This window comes from Hypanus sabinus, unplaced genomic scaffold (genome assembly GCF_030144855.1).
Source record: "Hypanus sabinus isolate sHypSab1 unplaced genomic scaffold, sHypSab1.hap1 H_1, whole genome shotgun sequence".
NCBI lineage: Eukaryota > Metazoa > Chordata > Chondrichthyes > Myliobatiformes > Dasyatidae > Hypanus > Hypanus sabinus.
In genome coordinates, this window is record NW_026779040.1 from 1,608,647 (window position 1) to 1,625,176 (window position 16,530).

General features: G+C 39.7%; 1 protein-coding gene across 3 annotated transcripts in view; it reads left to right on the forward strand.

Moving 5' to 3' along the window:
* Positions 1 to 3,123: 3,123 nt before the first annotated feature.
* LOC132386050 (uncharacterized) overlaps positions 3,124 to 16,530 on the forward strand; it is a 158,051-nt gene continuing 144,644 nt past the window's right edge. For 2 of the 3 annotated variants that reach the window (XM_059958340.1, XM_059958342.1), the window contains exons 1-2: positions 3,124 to 3,453; positions 8,019 to 8,069. In XM_059958340.1, coding sequence (XP_059814323.1) covers positions 8,044 to 8,069 — 26 coding nt within the window. In that variant the 5' untranslated portion in view covers positions 3,124 to 3,453; positions 8,019 to 8,043. The remainder of the gene's footprint in view (positions 3,454 to 8,018; positions 8,070 to 16,530) is intronic. The other variant, XM_059958341.1, reaches the window with a different exon arrangement.

Here is a 16,530-nt window from a genome sequence, read left to right on the forward strand (position 1 = left end):
ATTTTTGATTGAAGAAAGTCTAACTTTGAAGGGATGCGAACGTATTAAAATGTGAGGATTGGGACAACTTCTTTCATGCGAATGATGTAATAGAGAAATAGAGGTCATTTAAAGGTGAAATTCTGAGTGTACGGAATCTTTATGCTTCTGCTAGGTTGAAAGGGAAGGTTAATGGTTTGAGAGAGCTATGATTTTCAAGGAATATTGGAAGCTTGGTTCGGAAAAGAGTGAGAGATCTACAATAAATATAGACAGCATTGAGTAAATGAGGTGCTCGAGGAATATGAAGAATGTAAAAAATAATCTTCAGAGAAAAAATTAGAAAAGCTAGAGGAAGATATGAGGTTGCTTTGACAAGTAAGGTGAAAATAATTCCAAAGGATTTCTACGGTTATGTTAATAGCAAAAGGATATGGAGGGACACAATTGGCCCCTTAGAAAATCACAGTGGACAGCTCTGTGTGGAGGGAAAAGAGATAGGGGAGAATTTGAACAATTTGTTTTCTTCGGTATTCAATAAGGAGAATGATACTGAATTGTGTAAAGTAAGGGAATCATGTAGGTTAGTTATGGAAACTATGATGATTAAAGAAAAGGAAGTACTGGCGCTTTTAAAGAATATAAAAGTGGATAAGTCTCCGGATCCTGAAAGGATATTCCCTAAGACGTTGAGGATGCAAGTGTAGAAATAGCAGGGGCTCTGACAGAAATATTTCAAATGTCATTAGGAACGGGAATCGTGCCGGAGAACTGGCGCATTTCTCATGTGGTTCCATTGTTTAAAATGGGGTCTAAGAGTAAACCTAGCAATTACAGGCTTGAAGGTTTGAGGCCAGCGGTGGTTAAATTAATGGGAATTCTTCATAGAGATGGTATATATAATTCTCAGGATAGACAGGGTCTGATTAAGAACAGTCAATGTGGGTTTGTTTGTGGAATGTCATGTTCGCCAAATCTTATTGATTTTTTTTTTTTAAAGAGGTTACTAGGAAAGTTGACGAGGGTAAAGCAAACAAACTTCAGTAAGGCCTTTGACCAGGTTCCACACGGAAGGTTAGTTACGAATGTTCAATTGTTAGGTATTAATATTGAAGTAGTAAATTGAATTCAACGGTGGCTGGATGGGAGATGCCAGAGAGTAGTTGTGGATAACAGTTTGTTAGGTTGGGGGCCGGTGACTAGTGGTGTGCCTTAAGAATCTGTACTGGGTCCAGTGTTGTTTGTCATATACATTAATGATCTGGATGATGGGTTGGTAAATTGGATTAGTAAATATGCAGGTGATACTAAGATAGGTGGCGCTGTGGATAATGAAGCAGGTTTTAAAAGCTTGCAGAGAGATTTAGGCCAGTTAAAAGAGGTGACTGAAAGGTGCCAGATAGAGTTTAATGCTGATAACTGTGCGGTGCTACATTGTGGTAGGAATAATCAAAATAGGACTTACAGAGTAAATGACAGGGTATTGAGGAATGCAGTGGAATAGAGTGATGTGGGAATAATGGTGCATAGTTCCATGAAGGTAGAATCTGATGTGGATAGGGTGATGAAGAAAGCTTTTGGTGTGCTGGCCTTTGTAAATCCGAGCATTGAGTGTAGGAGTTGGAATGTAATGTTAAAATTGTACAAGGCATTGGTGAGGCCACAGTGGGAGTATTCTGAACAGAGTACAGAGGAGATTTACTAGAATGTTACCTTCATTTCAGCGCCTAAGTTACACAGAAATGTTGAACAAGTTAGGTATTTATTCTTTGGAGGGTAGAAGGTTAAGGGGGGTCTTGATAGAGGTATTTAAAATTATAAGGAAAATAGATGGAGTTGACGTGGATAGGCTTTTTTCCATTGAGTGTAGGAGTGATTCAAACAAGAGGACATGATTTGAGAGATAGTGGGCAAAAGTTTAGGAGTAATACGAAAAGGAACCTTTACTCAGAGAGCGGTAGCTGTGTGGAATGAGCTTCCAGTAGAAGTGGGAGAAGCAGGTTCTATGTTGTCATTAAAAAAAAGTGGATAAGTATATGGACAGGAATGGAATGGAGGGTAATGGGCTGAGTGCAGGTCGGTGGGATTCGGTGAGATAAAGCGTTCGGCACGGACTGGAAGGGCTGAGATGCCGTGTTTCCGTGCTGTAATTGTTATATGTCTTATAGTCAGATGTTCACGTTTGTGTGTGTTTCAAGGAATAAATACTAAAGTATAAGAACGAGAAGATCACTTACCTCTGAAACATATTTACTCCCTGTATGTTTGTCGGCGTTTATAGTGGATGAATAATACACACCCGCTTATGTACCTAAGGGACACAAACGCGCATAGTCACATAATTATGTACCCAGAGACAAGTAAACACGCTGAATAACTCACAGTGGCAGAACGACATTCACACAGAAGCATTCAATCGTAATCCACATATATTGAAGTACACAAACGCAACAATCACATACTGAGATAAATACACACACTCTCTCTCTCTCTCTCTCTCTCTCTCTCTCTCACACACACACACACACACACACACACACACCAACACTCTCGTACCCACAAGCATTGTCTGAAAACAAAATATCCGCCGTCAGATGGTGGCCTGGAGTCCTTTTTATTGGGCAGGAATGATTCTTTGACATCCACTTTGTTCATAACCAGGCGAACAGAAAGAGACTTAAATAATGATGTTTCATGTCCGGGAAATGTAGATCTAGAATTTGTCTTTAACTAACTGTCGGTATCGCTGATACATCAAGAAATATTTTCTGATCATCCGCTACATGATATTATTTTTTCTATTATATTTATCCACATTAATAAGCCATACCACAGAAACATTACATTGACAGCTTAATTGCCATATCATCATGAATTTGCGATATTCATCTCCTTCACCTTGCCAATGCTCCAAAACTTCAAAGTTATTCGAGGAAGTCAGTATTTAAGTTGCCAGTGTATGTTGTGTAAATATCAAGTGAAAGCTCAACCGTAAATGCAGTCTGTAATCAAATTCAAAAGCTGCCTCATTCTGATTTCCATGGAGCTGAAGGTCACGCGCAGTTTAAACATTGTAGGACAGAAAACTGTTAATCATTTTTATAGCAGCGTTGACTCCGCCCTTCACTCTGAATTACAGGAAAGGCCCCGCAGTTCGATTCATTCCTGCCCTCGGTTTTGTTTAGTTTATTACACCTGAGTAGTGCTTTTTCTCAGCAGTGTGCCATCGCCGTCCACGAGGGCCAGAGAAGCGCCAGAAACAAGGGCACTATGAACACCTTGGATGGAGAGTCGAATTTTTGGAATAATGCATGTCTTTGCTGATGGATGTTTTGCAGAAGCTAACTCCGCATTTTTGACTCACAGTCTACTTAATTGGGAACCTCTTATTTCATTGAGCAAACAGGAACAGCTTTGAAGTTATGCGAAACTTTTGACCTTTGCTAACTCTATAATCCCAGAAGTCGACAAGAGGTAAAATAATAATTGTGTGTGTTTTTTTATCCGAAATTTAGTACTTATTTATTAGAAGCACTGTATATTTTCGTGGCAAATAACTGAAGTGAAACCCTCCGTAACTACTATGCTTCTTCAGATTGATTGTTTGATTTCATATTTATTGTATCAAAACAAGGTCGGATTATACACGGAGATGATAAGTGATATATCCATAGCGTCAGCATTTTGCGGGACATTTTGACCTACTTCACTGAAAATAGCAATTGTTTGATCAATAATTTGGACGTTGTGCGGGCAGAAATGTTCTGGAAAATCGGTGATTTAATTATTGTGATAATTAGCTCGACGGAACATCGAAGGCCCACGATACCTTACGATGAAACGCCAGAAACAACGGCACTGTAAGCACCGTGGGTGGCGTTTGCAAAATTTCAAATATTGCATGTCTTTGCAGGTTGCTTATTGTTTGTTGAAGTAACTGACGCAGCATATTTGAATACCAGCTATATCTAAATCAGCATCGCTTATTCGAGACACAAATAATAGCAGCTTTGCAATTACGGAAGACTTTTAAACTTTGCTATGTTTATACACACACAGGTCTACTGCATGCAGGAGAAAAAAACTAGCTTTACTTCAGATAACTGTACATTTAAAAGAAGTATTGCATATCGTTACAGCAAACGTGCTTATTTTCTGTCTTCCAATTCGTCTATTCCTTGCTCAATTTCCTATTATATTACAACACCAAGGTTGAACCATTCAAGGACCCTACAAATGCTAATCCTTCGCCACTTCAATTGGTGGGACCTTATGGCTAATGTTAAATTAATTACTAAATAGTAGGTTCCATATAGTAGAGGTTGCACGAACATTATTTATTATATCTGGAGCGCCGAAGGCTCAGTGGAGACATGATCTGAGTTTATAAAATTATGAGAGGTATGTCAGGCCCGGTGCCTCACTCGCAGGTTTGAAGCATTTAATACTGGAAGAGTTACAGTCAGATGGCAGGGAGTATTATCCAAAAACGTGTCCGGGGCAGTCTTATTTCTCTTTTTCACACCGTTAGTGGGCCCATGGCATATATATTAGAGACATATAGAGGCTCTGCATAGTCAGATGAATGTGTTTATTTTGAAGGGACTTTATTCTGAAACTGGATTGCACTTTCTCTGTAGCTGATGCATTTTATACTGCGTTGCACTATCCCAATTCGCTGTGCAATATATTCATCCGTATAAAAAGTATGTAAGACAAATTTTTCAATCTACGTCAGTACCTATGAGAACAATATACATTTAAAAAAATCCAATTCCAATTAACAGGATATTGTCCAGACAGAAAGGAGTATTAAAATTAACTACTAAATTATTCTGATAATTAACCTGGCGCAGTATCGTAAGTGCAGGATGCTGCTCCTGGGCTCTAACGATCCAGATTGTAGTTTTGTAATTTTAACCCCCGGGAGTAGTGCTACAATTACAACGTCATTGTTGATCTGTTAAAATCTGAACTTAGCAAATCCTCTCAAAACTTGCAATATTTCAGCCCTACAAGTAGTTATCTTGTAATCTTTGTCTTTTTAACTTTTTTTTCAACCACCCTGGGCAACCACTATTTTACCAGTACAATGTTCTTTTCTTTTTTCTTTTGCTTTAGAGCAGACGATATATGCATTAGTAAATCATTATGTGCAGGGCGTAACACAATATTTATAATGTAGGCACCAGGTGCCCTAAGGTGGAATCAACCCCATATTTCTACACAAAAGTGCTTCTGAAGAATCAGGAAATCCAATGATTCACCCGCAAAATTCTGAGGGAACTCAAAAATTCAGGCAGCATCTATGCAGATGAATAAGGAGCCGATCTCCGAGACAAGACTATTCATCAGGAAAGATAAAGGGTTCAAAACGCGGTCTCTATATCCCTGTCCATAGATGCTTTTGCTTTACCCAATCGTTTTCCATCGAATGAGGCAAAGACCAAATTGTTACTGAGAGAAGCATATGGACTGAACAAGCGGGTGGCGATGGCGGGATACAAGATAATATAAGGATATATAACATGAAAGTGCATGTTCTCAGTGTAGAACCAATATTTAAATCGGTCAAACCAAATTAACAATTACACAGTGTGACATAATTTTCATTAAGATGGCGGGTGAGAACTTCGATTTCGATATCACAGTGATAAACAGAAGTAAATGAGAATACGCTTGCGTTAGTTTCCAGTTGACTATGGTAGTTTGGAACATACTAGCCCGTTGTTTGAATGCTGTCTACAGAGGACATTTAGGGAAGACGCTAGCAATTCACTGCAATTGAAATAAGGATGTAGGTGCCGAAAAATGGAAATTAACAAAAAGGATATTTGGTCACCTAATTAGGGAATGATGTTAATAACTTTGAAAGAGTGCAGAGAAGGTATAAAATGATGTTGCCGGGATTTGAGAAACTGAGCTACAGAGAAAGATTGAATAGGTTTGGATTTCATTCCCTGGAGCGTAGATGAATGAGGGGAGATTTGATAGAGGTGTATGCAATTATGGGGGGTATAGATAGAATTAATGAAAACAGGCTTTTTCCACTGAGGCTAGGGGAGAATAAAAGCCAGAGGACATTGGTTAAAGGTGAAAAGGGAGATGGTCCAGTTACAGGTCAGTGGGACTAGGCAATTAAATGATTCGGCACAGCCAAGAAGATCCAAAAGGCCTATTTCTGTGCTGTAATGTTCTATGGCTCTTTGGTTCTAAGATACTGGAATGCTGCAAACATAAGACCAGAAGAGCATAATACAAAACTGCATAATTATGTCATTCGGCACATCGAGTATAAGCTAATTCTTTATAGCTTATTTATTATCCCTCAACTTGCTTCTTCATGTTACCTTTTATAAATGAAAGTTCTATCAACCACCTCACTAAATATACCCAACAGCCCGTCAACTGCACTTGACTTTCACAGATTCACCGCGCAATGATTGTGAATCTATTAAAGCACCTGTATGAGCAGATTTCGTCCAGGTCGTCCTGCTTCCCCTCACAGTTTAAAGACGTGACGAGAAAGATAATTGGTCAGTAATAATTGTTCCTTGATTCGGGTAGAGTTAATGGACGTTGTCAAGCATGCGGGGCAGGTGGCTGCAAGGCCGGCAGGGCTTATTCTGTGCTGTATCACTAAATATGTTAGGTCAGTGAATAAGCAAACAAATGAACGTACCGATAAATAAGCAAGCATACAGATAGATAGATCATAGATAGATAGATAATTAAGTAAATAAATAACTAAAACAAACAAATACATGGATGAGTTGATGAATGGGTTGATAAATTCATGAATAAATAAATAAACTGATAAATAAATAGGCAGATGAAAATGGGTAGGTGGAGACAAATTAATAAAATATTTACAATTCCTCATCTCTGCTATGAGGGGCCTCTGCTAAAAGATACCTCCTCTATAGCAAACATATTCTTGACTTTCAGTGTACGTAGGTATTCAACTTTCAGTAGTGTTCAATAAGTTCCCTGCCCCAAATATTTCTTTTTAAACTCCAGTAAGTAAAGTCCCAGAGACATCAAACTGTCGTGATAAACTTAACAGTTCCATTTCTGGGAACATTATCTTTACAACTGCATCTCTCCAAAGCTAGCACACTTCTTATAAACTCAAGGCCAAACGTGCTCCAAGTGCTGTCTGGATAATGCCTTACAAAACCTTTGAGTTACATCAATAGACAGCAGGCCAGCTGAACAGGCAGAAGTGAAGTATCAATCTAGTACCAGGTACTGAGGAGGAATTGGGAAGGAGACGCAATACGTTAGATTTTTTTTTACTGGTACACTCCGGAACAGTTGTATTTGTGTAAATGGTCGATGGCCATGTAGTCCTGCATTATTTTGTCTTTAAATTGGAAATCAGAGAAACGAAGGAATGATACAACGATTGCATGCCCATTCATGGTTTGGCAATAATGAGGTTCATTGCAAATATGTGACAACGGCTCAAACAGCGAATGATATCATCGGACTCTCTCAATGCAATGCAGATTTGTGGACATTCCATGCGAAGTAAAAGAACACACTTTCCATGTTCTGGTGTAAAAATGTGCCCCTGAGCTGTGGGATGTTTTGCTGACACGAACACTTTATGCTCATCGGCCCTGCAGCAGGTTGCAAGGTACCACTGGAATCATTGTTTCGAATTCACAAGTTCATGGCAAACAGATGTATTCTGGATAAGTATAATACATCAACGACCATAAGGTGAGTGATAGAGGGAGGTATAAAGGGACGCGGGGTCGCTCCAGTTATGCCTCTACAGGCTGATAGAGCGTAAAAAATCAGATCGGATGCAGTGTTATGTCAGTGGATGGCACTTTGTGCCCTTTGGTGGTAAGTACCTGAACAACTTGTTATGTCTATACGTTTGGGGGATTTAATTTCAATCTGGAATCTAGATGTTGTGTTTCAATGCTCAAGTATAACACATTTGCATTCGTATTATCTTCGTCATTGAAATGTTTACAAACAATGTCTGGAACTCTTCTCCCTCAATTTGAGTTCTTCATTTTCAGATCTGCTCTGCAAAACCGCAATGATATGGTTCACTTTGGAACACTCTCCAGGTAATATTAAACTGTGAAATGAGCTGGTTTACTCTATGTCTGTAATTTTCTGAAGTTTGAATCTAAAGCTCTAGTTTCAATTTCGTGGACGATGTGGGGAAGAGAGAGTTAACATACTCTAGATAATGTTTCGTAAACGACTGCACACTTGTTAAAACGTATATATTTATTCAAATATTAACATACCAAACCTGGCTTTTTGCATTGGACATTGGACGATTATTAATCACTGCAAATTTACTGTGCTAGTTCTTCATTTAACCATACTCACTCCAAAAGAGTGTGCTGCCTTTTTAAAATAATTCTCAGTGGTATCATCGATGTTGCATGACCCGCTGAGTTCCTTTGCATTTTGTGCAAGTTATTCTGGTTTATCAGAAGCTTCAGAAAATCTTGTGTTTGTTATTTACTCTGGGCTCTATGGCGATAATCTACTTTAATGGTTATTGTTATATGTTGTTTTAAAGTTGAAAGTTATATGTGGAGATTATTATTTCAAATAAACCAGTTTTTGCTTTTCAATGTTATTACAGTATGCATGCTCTTTGGTGCTGCTGCATCATATATTTTATAAAAATCCTCTTAGTACTGCTAGTACTTAGTACTGCTTTAATAATTTTACTAGGTTATTTTGCAAATGTAAAGTGAATACAGGTCACTTTGGAATTTTCCCGAGTTAATGTTTAAAAAGCGAAAGAGATATAATCATTTATGGTACTTTGATAATATTCTGAACCTTGAGCCTTAAGTTAATGTTTAACTTAATGTGAAGATAATCCATTGTTTCAGGCTTCATGGACTGTTGCACAGACGTTGCTGAACTTTGGACTAGAACTTGTGTAATTAATGTGCTGCGTCTTTGCTCAGTCATTGTGAAACCACGAAACATCTCGAAGGAGAACGGGTGGGGGATATTTTGACAAACGTATGGAGAATTAGGAGGGGTATTGTTCGGTTCGATCCGAACGGACTGAAACCTGCAGAGGTTTAAACTGGAGGTCATGAGTTAAGGGTGACATCTGAGATATTTCATGACAGCCTTTTCACACAGACATAGTACATTTGTGCTGAAATCGTGGATGTGGTCTAGATTGCAACATCTAAGATATGTTTGGATGAGTACGTGGATGAGTGTAGTGGAAGTGTGCTGTCCAGCTGCAGGGCAATGTGACAAATCCTCCTGTCCCTTCCTGCAGCTATTCTCCCCATAAAGAATTTTGCACATATTCAGATTAAATAAGGGCAATACTGCATAGAAAGCTGGGAGTTAATTGTCATTAGCAAAAGAGAATCTGGAGATGCTAGAGTCACAAACAACACGCAAAAGAGGCTGTAGGAACTCAGCATGCCAGGCACATTCTATGGGAAAAAGTCGTATAGTTGCGTTTTGGGCCGACACCCTTCGTCAGAACGGGGGGGGGGGGAGAAATGCCCTGAGGAATAGGTTTAAAACGTTGCGGGGGAGGGTCGGAGTAGAAATAAACAAAAACTGAATATTGTATCCAGGAAGGGAAGGTTAGAGTAAATACCTGGGAAGTTGATTGGTGAAATAGATTCAGAGCAGCAGAATGGATGGTATTTTAGGAGGGGCAAGAAAGGAAATGCAAAAAAGAAAAGTGAGGGGGGAGGAACAACAGAGGGGGGCGATGAGCTTGAAGGAGAGCAGCTGAGAGAGGCTAAAGGTGATGGGAACTGGTGACGGACTGGACGGGGGTGGAGACGTGACAGGAAGTTCGAGAAATCGATGTCCACGGCATCAGGTTAGAGGTTACTGAGACAGAATATAAGGTGTTATTTCTCCAAACTGAGTATAGGCTCATTTCAAGAGTAGAGAACCCCATGGATTGACATATCGGACTGAGAATGAGAAGTGGAATTAAAAAAGGAAATATAGACATACGCAGCATAGTAAATAGTAGAAGAGTGCTGACATAAGTTGATTTCTGGAGCATAGCAGGCTGAGTGGAAAATTTACAGATGTTGAAAATTATTGATAATATATCCGGTATATTTCCGCAGGATGAAAAATTTTATACTGGTGGTGGGTTTTGCATTTAAGATGGTAGACTGTAAGTTCAAAAAAGGTTAGCAAGTTCTTCCGCACGTTGCTGATAGTGGTGAGATGACAGGAAAGAATATGCTCGGGATACTATCTTACTTCAATCTACATTTCGACTGGTCAAGTTTAATTAATAAATAGACAGTCGAACTGTAAACTTCTCAATGGATTTGGAATGATCTATTGGATAGTTTAAGCGACTATAAGCCAGGTAGCTGCTGTGATGCCTGATAGGGAAGTGTCCGAGCAGTAACTAATGGCAGTATTCTTTTCCTTGTTTTAACGTCCATTTGCAAACATAATGCATTGGACATTTGCGTTAAGGTGGCGTGTGAGTGCTTTGATTCCGTGATCAGGGCGCTAAAGTGTAATAAAGTAAACTATCATGGCAGAGTTATCGGCTGAATAGTATAGTTGGGAAATACCTTTACATGCCTTCGCAGTCGACAGAAAAGGGCGTAGACAATACACGTTCAGTTACCTGCAATGAAATAACGATGCAGATGCTGAAAATATGAAATTATTGAAAATTCACTGAAATGTGAATAACATAGTACCATCCGGCCAAACAACATAGAATGCGTAGGGTGCCATTCAATTAATCGAGTATGCTCCGCCATTCGAAAATGGCGGTTTATTATCACGCTCAACTCATTCTCTCTGCTTTCTCTCTGTAATCTTTTATGGACGAATTAATAATGAATCTATCAAGGTCTGCTTTAAATATCCAATAATTTGGCCACTCCGCGCTCAGTGCTAATGGGTTCCTCGGATTAATCGCCCCTTGGTTAAAGAAATTCTTCCTCATCTCTGCTCAAAAGGAATGTCCTTATTCTGACTCTCTGCCCTTTGATTCTGGACTCGCCCACTGTAGGAAACATCTGTAAGTCCTCTCTATACTGATATTGCAATATTTGAAGTATTGCAATGAGATCACTCACGCCTTAGTTCTTCTGATATCCTGCAAATATAAACACCGAGACAGTCCTGGGATCATTTTTGTAAACCTCCTCTGCGCTCTCCCCAAATGCCAGTTCTTCCCTTGTCAGATAAGGGACCAAAGTGCTTACACTATAGAACATAGAATAGTACAGCGCATTACAGGCCCTTCGGCACAAAAGGTTGTGCCGACCCTCAAACCCTGCCTCCCATATAACCACCCAACATAAATTCCCCCACATACCTGTTGAGTAGTCTCTTAAATTCACTCGTGTATCTGCCTCCACCACTGACTCAGGCAGTGCATTCCACGCACCAAACACTTCCCGAATGCAAAGCAATCCTCTAATATCCCCCTTGAACTTCCCTCCTCTTACCTTAAAGCCATGTCCTCTTGTACTGAGCAGTTGTGCCCTGAGGATGAAGCGCTGACTGTCCACTCTGTCTATTCCTCTTAATATCTTGCCTACCTCTAACATGCCTCCTCTCATCTTACTCCTCTCCAAAGAGAAATTCCCTAGCTTCCTTAATCTCTGATCATAATGCAAACTCTCTAACCCAGGCATCATCGTGGTAAATCTCCTCTGTACCCTTTCCAATGCTTCCACATCCTTCCTATACTGAGGCGACCAAAACTAAACACAGTACTCCAAGAGTGGCCTAAATAGAGTTTTATAGAGCTGCATCATTTCATCGCGTCTCTTAAATTCTGTCCCACTACTTATGAAAGCTAACATCCGATAAGCTTTCTTAACTACCCTATCTACCTATGGGGCAACTTTCAGGAATCTGTGGACATGTACCCCCAGGTCCCTCTGCTCCTCCGCACTACCAAATATCCTCCCCTTTACTTTGTATTGTGCCTTGGTCCTTCCAAAGTGTACAATCTCACACTTCTCCGTGCTAAACTACATCTGTCACTTCTCAGCCCACTTCTGCATCCCATCAATGTCTCTCTGCAATCTTCGACAATCGTCTACACTATCCAAAACACCACCGACCTTTGTGTCGTCTGCAATCTTGCCAACCCACCCGTCTACCTCCATATCCAAGTCGTTAATAAGAATCACAAAAAGTAGAGGTCCCAGAACAGATCCTTGTGGGATACCACTGGTCACAACCCTCCAATCTGAATGTTCCGTCCACCACGACGCCCTACCTTATGCAGGCAAGCCAATTCTGAATCCAGCTGGCCAAACTTCCCTGGATTCCTTGCCTTCTGACTTTCTGAATAAGCATACCATGTGGAACATTGTCAAGTGCCTTACTAAAATCCATGTAGATCACATCCACTGCATTACCCTCATCTATGTGCCTTATCACCTCCTCAAAGAACTTTATCAGGCTTGTTAGACATGATCTGTCCTTCACAAAGCCACATATTCTAAGTGCAGTCTGACAAATGTCTTAAAAAGCCTTTGTATCACGTCTAACAAAAGCAGCCCAGGCAATTTTTCATATGAGCAGAAACAATTAAAGTATCAAATTCCGCATTCTGACGCAGATTTCAATCTGTGTAACCACCAAGCTGATGATGGCGTAAACATCGATTTCTCTCGCATCCGGTAATTATTGCCTCCCACCATCCTATTTTAATTCCGCACTTTGTCTCCCAGCTTCCCTCTTCTTCTCATATGTGTATCCATTCGCCCTGGTTCCCTTTCTCCCTTGGTCCACTCTCCTCTCATATCAGATTCCTTCTTTTCCATATTTACCGTTTCCACCAGTCACTCCGCAGCTTCTGAGTTCATTCCATACACTCAAGTGATTTCATCTAACGCCTTATTGCTTTTATTCATTTCTCGTTGGACACATTCTTATTCTGGATTATTCCTCCTTCTTTGCCAGTCATCGGCCCAAAGTATCGTCAAATTTGCATAGATTCTTCCAGAATTGCTATGTTCCTGTAGGGATATTTGTGTCCTGCGTTTTTTTTTTTTTCAGCAGCTGCAAAATGCAATACTTTTATGAATTGCTTTATGTCCACACGTTTCCAAACGGCATAGAGAACATCTGCAATATGTAGTTCAGGTTAATTTTATTGTTCACCGCTGTAGAAATTTTCTAACAGTAATATCAAGAGACAGTGGTGGACATGAAATTTTCATCCAGTTGCAACCTGTAATATAATGCTCCATATGCAGTCTCTCTCAGCAAGAGAGACAAATACAACAAATTGTGGCGTAGTGGTAATTACCAGTGGATTAGTAATTACTAGTGGATTAACAATTACTAATCCATCCAGACACCGAGTTATACACCGGGGACAAGTTCTATTTCCACCATGTCAAATGGTGAATTTGAATTATATATATAATGACCATTTCCAGACCTACAGAAATGTGGCTGAACATTAAACGTCTCTGTAATGGCCTAATAATATCCAGTTGTATCCAAACTCTAAATAAAAAATAAGTGATAAGGAGTGGACAATCCGGCATCGACCTAAGCACAGGAAATGACAAAGGAAAAACCAGCCCTGTCAGTTGTTCTTTATAACCTTTAATACCCTGAGGCGTCCTCACTGTTCTACGTGTTCTTCAGCATGCTTTCAGTTTTATATTCTTTTTCCTTCTAAATCCAGATTGCTTCTTCCGTGTGCATCTTCGTAAAACTAGAGCAGAATTTTCCGATCACTGTTTGCTGGTAAATCTGTGACCAGGATGGTGAACATTTTGTTGCGTCGAATTCAGCATCAATAAACAATATAAACTTTTTCCATTGATCATAAAATGATTATTCTGTTTCCTTCTTCTGGCACGTTTCACGAATCCATTTTTTTGTCGTAGTTTAGCTGTAAATTCTACATTTTTATTTGTTGTTAGACTTTGTTATAGGCCTTCTATTGTGATTGAATTCCCTTAGTTTTTCTCGTAACTTACGCGTTCGGGTTATCCATTTTATGCTGTTAGACAGGCTATTTCTCCTTGTAAAATTTCAATTTCGTTTCTTAATTTGTAATGTCATTACTCAGTTGTGTGTTTCTGTCCATGAATGTCGCTATTCTGGTGCCATTGTAGTAATACCATATCACTGAAAGCATTTGAAGTTCTTATGAAATGTTCTGCTGGAGTATGGCTGGAGTATGTAGGGACTTTTTGCTGGGTCAGTTCCCATGCATCCTGTTAGTGTGATGTTAAATGTTCGGATAATTTTGTCAGTAAACTCAGATTCGTCATGCGTATTCTTTGGAACCTATTCATTTGCACTGTGGCTGTAACGATCAACTTGGATAGTAGTTGTTGAAGTGATTTTATGTTCTTCAACGCATCCGGTGCTTTCGTCTTGTTTTCTTGTAGAACACCCTTGTGGTCTTTAAGATAGTTTATTTATAGCTCTTGTACAATTTCATGAAATAGGGAGAAAATCTTTATAAAGAAGAAAAGGAGTTAGGAAGGAAGCTGAGTAGAAGGACCTCAGCAGTAATAATCACAGGATTGCCGCCTATGTCATGCAACAGTGTGGACAGGAATAGAATGATGTGGAAGATAAATGTGTAGCTGAGGATTTGGAGTAGAGGGCAGGGGTTCAGATTTCTGGATAATTGAACGTCTTCTGGGACATGTGGGATCTGTATAAAAGGGACAGGCTTCAAGTTAATCCGAGACGTCCAATATTCTTGCAGGCAGATTTATATGAGCTGTTGTGAGCGGCTTAAACTTCATGGCAAGAGGAGGGGAACGAGGACGATAGAGCTGAGGATTAACCAGCAGGTTTACTAGTAGATGATGGGTATATAGCATGAATATAAGGAAGGAAAAAAGCGAATGATTAGGCACAAATACAGATACTGTAGTGCAAAGAGTTTTGTTGAATCACAGAGACACAATTCACAAGGGAGAATAATGCAGGAATGAAGGAGCTCCATTTAAATACGAGTAGCATCCGGAATAACGTGAACGAACTTGAGGTGCAATAAGAGTTAGTTCTTCACTGAGTCGTGGCTGAAAGAAGGCCATAGTTCGGATATTAACGTCAAAAGATATACTATGTATCGAAAGGACAGGAAGGAATGCAAAGGTGGCAGTGTGGCTCTGTTGATATGAGATGAAAATCCATATTTAGCAAGAGGTAATTTGGGTACAGAATGATCGACTTTTGTGGGTAGAATTACGATAATGACATGGTCAAAATATTATGGAAATCATATGTAGACCTCTAAATAATAGCTAAGGTGTGGTGTTGATATTGCAAAGGGAGGGTGAAATTAAATGTGTTATGACACCACTGTAATGGAGGACTTCAACATGCAAGGAGATTGGGGAAGTTATGTTGGTATCGGATCGCAAGAGAGGGGATTTGTAGTATTCCTACCGGATGAGCTTTTGTAGCTTGAGCTTGAGCCTGCTCTAGGAAATTCTATCTGGCATTAAATGTTCTGTAATAACCCACATACTATTACGGAGAGAAACGCAAAGGGACCCTAAGGAGGCAGTCATAATAACATATTGAGTTGATGCTGTAAGTGGCGAGGGAGAAGCATCAGTGACATATATCAGTATTACAACAGAATGAATGGCATGAGAAAGGAGCTTATCCAGGTAGATTGGAGAAGAATCCTGGCTGATTTAACTACAAGCAGGTGCTTGAAGTTTCTGGGAACAGTTCACAGTGTGCGGGATACATATATCCCAAGGAGTAAGTTCTCTAATGCCAGGGGTAGGGAACAATGGCTGACAAAAGAATTTAAGGACTGCATCAAACCCAAGGAAAGGGAAAAAAGTAGCAAAATTGAGTTGGAAGTTGGATGATTGGGAAGCTTTTTAAAATCTAATTAAAGGAAGCTAAAAAGCTATGAGAAGGAAAAAGGTGAATTATCAGGACAGATTAGTCAATAATATAAAGCAGGTTACTGTAAGTTTTCTCAATGCTATAAAGCGGAAAGAGAGGTGAAAGATGATATTGGACCACTGGCAAATGATGCAGGTGCTGTCGTAATGGGGAACAGAGCAATGGCAGATTAACGTAATGGGTATTTTACATCTGTTTTCTTCGTGTAAACTACCAGCATTGTCTGTGAGTATCAAGGAGCAGAAGTGAGTACCATAACTAAGGAGAAAGTGTTAGACGAACTCAAAGATACAAAGGTGGGTAGGTTACCTCGGCCAGATGGACTATGTCCCAGAATTCTGAGATTTTGCTGAAGAGATAACGGATACATTGGTAATGATCATTCGAGAATCCGTTAAGGATTGTCATGTCGCCCCACCCTTTAAGAAGTGAGGAAAGAGAAAAAAAAGTAAACTATAAGCTAGTTAGCCTGAACACAGTATTTGGGGAATGTTGGTGTCTATTATTAAGGGTGACGTTTCTAGCTTCTTGTAGAATAATGATAAAGATAAGTTAAAGTCAGGATGGTTTCTGTGCAATATCCCAAATCTGCTAAAAGTTCTTCGATCATGAAACAAGCAGATTGGACAAAGGAAAGGCTATGGATATCATCTACTTGGATTTCACAAGGCG